Raw genomic sequence first — 6,082 nt, 5'->3', positions numbered from 1 at the left:
AAAATGAGCAACTCCAGAACCCCAGAGACTATGAGAGCCCAGGAGCTTGCTACTATACCCACTGCTTCAAAGATTAAAGTGGCCGTGATGGCCCCAAAAACAAAAGGCATGATGTAATTGACCGTGGCAGAGCAAAATGCTAGGAGAAAGGACAGAAAGATATAAGGAATCAGACCCGCAATCGCAGACTCTTTTATGGACAGGAAGAAAAAGCCACCTGGGGTCTGTGCAGAGGCATTCAGAGACATGTTGGTCATCAAGTCAGTGGGCAAAGACAAATTGCTTGCCTGATTTGTTGTTTGATTTTCAGAGGCACCGAAGTAGATTCGGGTAGCCCCAAAACTACCCCAAAGAGCAGCATAGCCAATAAAGGCAGTGCCACTCAGGTGATCATACTTTCTAAAGGAAAGCAGCCCGGCCACTAGCTGGCATATACCTCCAATCAGGATGAGATGAACACCTGTTAAACAAAATGAAAATGACTTAGCTAATTTTACACTTTTTTTTTTTTTTTTTTTTTTACATTATTACTGCTGATTTTCTAAAAGTTTTACCTGCAAGTATGTTCTCCACTCCCTGTGCTGCATTGCCAGTGTGGGCTGCATTGAAATTCTGCAGAAGTACAAGGAATGCACTGATCCCATTGGATAACATGCCCAGTACTCCTGGTTCCCCATAAAAACTGGCGGGAAAGCCATCTGATGTTGCCATGATAGTTTGCTGTCAATCTACAGGTGACACAAACAAATGTCACCTTTTATTCAAAGGAAATTCAGAATTTTGTCATATTCTTAATTCTTTTTATTTTGATAATGCCATATTAGTATTTTTATGATGCTTTGGAATAGCAACATTATTTTAAAAAACAATGAGAAATCATCATTTCTATAATTCATATAAGTCATTTGCACATCTTAAAGTAATAGGAAAAATAATTAGAAGAAAATTATAATGCTTGTAAATATTCAATAAATGTACTATAAAGCACAGATAATCATACAACTGCAATTATATCTTGTTAATAAACTCTATTTAGGCTAAAACAACATGTTTCCTTTCAGGTTCTTTTGTGTATTATCTCACTAAATAGTCCAGGCTGTGTGTCTGTGGCCCTGCCCTCTAATGAATGGGCTCACAGAAAACTGCTCAGTTGCTCAGAAAACCCTCAAGTTTTCTGCTCCAGTACCTGGAAAGTCATCAGTGGCCCCATTAACATGGATTTTATTCATAATAAACTAATACTCACTGATATTTACCTGAAAACAGGTTCTGTTATAATGTATCAGTTATATAGCGTCAGTTATCTCATAAGTAATGTAAACTTGTTATTTTTTGCCATAAAGCATCTTTTTACCAAACACTGATATACAGCTGATGTAAAAAGTTTATTTTCACCAGTTTAAGTTGTGGGTAGGTCTCATATCAGAGAGCTTTTTTTCCCTGTAAGAAATAACGAAAGTGAAAATAAAGTCTTACCTGGCAGAGAATCTTAGAAAGAGGAACAGCTGAGTTGTTCTGAAGCAGGAATGAGAGTTTGACATAAATAAGGCCTTCCTCACTGTAGGAGGAGTTGGTGAAATTTCCTCCACACTGTCCCACAGGCTTCACTCTTACAAGTGACATCACCTTGCACTTAGGACAATAAAACACCAATTCTTCCTCCTCCTCCCCCTCCCCCTGTGACGATGGTGAGGTTGTTTAATAAGGATTTTGCCCACTGTGGAAATTCCTGTTATTACCATAAGTCTTTGTTATGGATGTCCTTGCCCTACCCTGTTCTCTTGTGCTGTTCTTCTTGTCCTGGCCTATATAAGGCAAGCAGCGTCTCAATCAGAATAGCATCAGCATCCTTCACAAACTTCAGCTGGCAAAACTGCTACCTTGAAGAGAAGGAGGGACATTCAACTTGGCAGAAACACAAGACTGAAACCATGATTTCTACTCTACAGGTAACATTTAAAAGTTATTTTGTATTACTATTTTTTTTGGTAGATTATTAGAAAATATTATATTAATTGCATAAAACTGCCTCAATTTAAAACAGGCTGTTGAACACACAACTTTTAGTCTTAATTCAATCTGAACAAATAATAAAAACTAAAATCATAGTATAATATTTTTACACAGTGCAGGTATTTTTATGAGCAGACAGAAGAGTGATATTTAAAAGAGCTCAGATTACATTTTGTACAGATTACTCATGCTATGCTACACCTGTTGCAGTAGAATAATAGCTCTTTCAAAAGAGTCACATAGGCTGAGTGATATTCATTACAGTGATGCCAGTGTCCACTGAGAGTTTAGCAGAGATGAGGTAGAAAATAGCAGGGCATCAACAGCATGTAATAGAGATGTTAAAAAACACAAAATATGTTTGCGTGGGTGTTACTAAAGACATTCTGTGCTCTTTGTCCTGTAGAAAACCATTAGACCAGTGTGGGCTGCCAGAGCAATCCATAAGTCTGCAGTGGAAGGTAAACCTCTGTTGTATTTAATTCTGTCAGTTCATCAGGAAGCACATTTCTTTATGTTTCACATGGATGGTCTTTTTTTTTTTTTTTTTTCCCTCATTGCTTCCTTCCTTCATATCTCCCTGTAGTCTTGAAGCAGCCAGCTCCTGAGGAAACAGTCACAGCCAGTTTTGGGAAGTTCATCAGTGAAATTAAGCCCCAGCAATTATCCCCTGTGGTGCTCCACCGCAGTAAAAGAATGGTTCTGGACAGCATCGGAGTCGGTCTGATTGGAAGCACAACAGATGTGTTTGAGCTGGCCCTGCAGCACTGCCAGGTGAGAAAAGGGAAAAGGGATTAACAAATAAAGCTTTGTTTTTTTGTTTTTTTTATTAACATCTCCTCTCATCTAAGGCAGTGAAAAGAATGAGCCTGACTTTTCACTTAAGTCGTTTTTTTTTTTTCTCTCTCTTTCTGATAATCTTAAAATTGAGGTGTTTGTCATATAACTTAGATGTTTTGAAATGTTTTCAGGCTCCATCTTCTGAAGAATGATGTGTCAGAGCTATTTAAAGTTCAGTTCAGTTCAGTGTGTTTATTTGTGTGAGTATGCACACGGAGAGTGTAAAATGTTGCATTGTACCCCTCTCTGTCTCATCACCTCAGAACATGTATGCTCCTGATGACATCAGTTCTGTGTATGGACGCAAGGCTCTCAGACTCTCCCCGACACTGGCAGCTTTTGTCAATGGAGTGGCAGTGAGTATGAATAAGTGGAACAGATGTGTCAGCATGTCCCGAAGACTCCGGACAATTTCACATGCACCAAGCCATAAACTCATTACCACACCTAAAAAGTATACAGCTATTCATGAGTTGGTCCAGTCCGAGCAGTAAACAAAAGCGGGAGTTGATGGGAATCCAGAAATTTCCATCATTACATCAGCACATTTGCAAACATTGCTTTCTAATTAAGCCAGCAGGGTCAGGAAGTATGTGTTCACTTAAAAAAAATGGGTGTAGAGAGCTAAATTGCATCATTTAAACACAAACACTGAGCTTGCTACTGGGTTATTTCAGAAACAGTGAGGTCCTGTTCTTGCCTCCAGCCCAGGAAATGTATCAGTAGCCATCTAATTCATTTTTAATATTAAACTAATGCTATGCTGCGCTGTGATGTGATGTAATGTACAGTCATTTGATCATTAAAATCTTTTTGTTACAGACTCACTCCATGGACTTTGATGATACATGGCACCCTGCCACTCACCCCTCAGGAGCCGTCCTTCCTGCTGTGTTAGCGCTCAGTGACATGATGCCAGCTAACAATAAGCCTAGCGGCCTGGACTTCCTACTGGCCTTCAATGTTGGCATTGAGATTCAAGGCCGACTAATGAGGTTCTCTAATGAGGCCCACAATATCCCCAAGAGGTGAGTGCTTTAGAGTATCAGTTGAACCCAGTCACTTTTACAGCCTAACAGCAACATTACAGTATGGTTCGCTCTGTGAGTGGTCTGCTTTACTGATCACTGATATAAGTCAGGTTCTCATTGATTTTATTTTTTATTCACATTCTGCATAAATTCAGCAGGCTGCAGAGATGTAATGCACAGTCTTTTATTCATATATCATATCAGCAACCTGTGAAAGGCATGTTTTCATGCTCATGCAGGGACAGCAGGGGCTCTGTGGCTAGTTTTAGACCAATTAGCCATGTGGAGAAGAATATCACAGAGGACTCATTTTGCCATGTGTTTACACCAAGTCAAATTAGTCAACATGAGTCAAATGAGTTGCTTGTTTATTACTCAAATTATTAAAAAGATGAGCTGCCCGCGCATGAATGAAATTAGGCTGTTTGGACAAAAAACTTTCACAAAGGAGCTCTATTATAACCATCATGAAATATAGCACAAATTCTCCTTTAGTCACAACAGTAAACAGCTGCAAAACACCTAACCAAAATTTCTCTTTCTTTTTTATGAATTTTCCATCAGGTTTCATCCTCCTAGTGTGGTAGGCACTATGGGAAGTGCTGCTGCATGCGCGCGCCTCTTGTCTCTGGACCCCACCCGGTGCAGTCACGCCTTGGCTATCGCTGCTTCTCTAGCAGGAGCCCCGATGGCTAATGCAGCCACTCAGTCCAAACCCCTCCACATTGGCAATGCTTCCCGTTTGGGGCTAGAAGCAGCTCTGCTGGCCTCCAGAGGCCTAGAGGCAAGTCCTGTGGTCCTAGATGCTGTTGCAGGGGTGGCTGGCTTCAATGCTTTTTATGAAGACTATGTGCCACAACTTTTAGAATCACCCAATAATGACAGCCACGTGTTCCTGCTAGAGGAGCAGGACATGGGCTTCAAACGCTTTCCTGCTCATCTGGGGATGCACTGGGTGGCAGATGCTGCAGCCTCAGTACATAAGGTTCTTGTTGGAGTTGGTCCTGGCACTGTCTCCCCAGGTCAGGTTAAGGACATCCTGCTCAGAGTCCCCAAATCGAAGTACATCAACAGGCCTTTCCCTGAGTCTGAGCACGAGGCACGTCACTCCTTCCAGTTCAATGCTTGCACTGCTCTCCTGGATGGCGAGGTGACTGTGCAGTCCTTCACCCCTGCTGCCATGAGCCGCCCTGACCTGTTCACTCTGCTGAGCCGTGTTCGCATGGAGCATCCTGATGACAACCCTGCAAATTTCAACCGCATGTATGGCGAAGTCCAGGTAACACTTGTTGACGGCGACATTGTGAAGGGACGCTGCGACACCTTCTATGGTCACTGGCGCAATCCACTGTCTGAAGAGAGCCTGAGGAAGAAGTTCAGGAGCAACGCAGAGGTGGTGCTTCCCTCAGAGAAGGTCGAGCAGCTGATTGATGCGGTGGAGGACCTGGACAGGCTTGGGGACTGCCAGAATCTTCTCTCTCACCTGCAATAGATTTTTATAAGGCTTACACAGTAGCCTAACAGCAGCACAAATATTCCTGCATAAAGATATAAAGAAAAATACACACACGTGAACATTTTGCAGACTGCGGTACTGAAGAATATCAAAATACCAGTTGAGCTATCTTAACATTTTTATCAGATGTATCACAGGCTTTGGTGTATTATTATTATTATTATCTCTTTTAATGAAGAAATATTATGATTGTATAAGTTACATTGCAAAGGGAACAAGAAGTGAGTTATATCTACTGAATGCTTTCCAATATCACTGGTGTATATACTGTACAATACTGTTTATATACTGTTAACAATATCTTTCTAACCAATGGATTGCTTGAGTGGCAGTTTAAACACTGCAAAGAGTTGTTGCTTTTAATCAATACAGTTGTTTCAAAATGTCTTCAAACATGTTTCTGTGTTTTCATCCAAATAAAACTACTAAAAAGCATCATCTGACTTTGTTTCATATGGCAAAGGTGCTTACAGAGAGCGAGTTAAGCAATGCAGTGAGAAAGTACAACATATGCACATTTTTCAGAGGAAATGTGCATCCAATGAAGCAATTGCTGTGGCAGGCAGGCAAAGGTGGACCCTAAATGCAGGACTCAGCACGGTGAACTAAACTTAAATGACATTTATTAAAAATATAACAAATGGTACAAAATAAACTGGGCTGGAAGGAAACCAGAACTAAA

The 6,082-nt window shown here is 40.8% G+C and overlaps 1 protein-coding gene across 1 annotated transcript; it reads left to right on the top strand.

Annotated features, from left to right (window-relative positions):
- Positions 1-1,843: 1,843 nt before the first annotated feature.
- Positions 1,844-5,450, top strand: irg1l (immunoresponsive gene 1, like). Its single transcript, XM_030740107.1, has 6 exons — positions 1,844-1,949; positions 2,420-2,474; positions 2,600-2,787; positions 3,117-3,209; positions 3,676-3,881; positions 4,449-5,450. Exons 1-6 carry the CDS (start codon positions 1,932-1,934, stop codon positions 5,374-5,376), a joined length of 1,488 nt encoding a protein of 495 aa, XP_030595967.1. The 5' UTR covers positions 1,844-1,931; the 3' UTR covers positions 5,377-5,450.
- The last annotated feature ends 632 nt before the right edge of the window (positions 5,451-6,082 follow it).

This window comes from Archocentrus centrarchus, chromosome 10 (assembly GCF_007364275.1).
Source record: "Archocentrus centrarchus isolate MPI-CPG fArcCen1 chromosome 10, fArcCen1, whole genome shotgun sequence".
Taxonomy (NCBI): Eukaryota; Metazoa; Chordata; class Actinopteri; order Cichliformes; family Cichlidae; genus Archocentrus; species Archocentrus centrarchus.
This window is presented reverse-complemented; position numbering and strand designations above follow the sequence as displayed.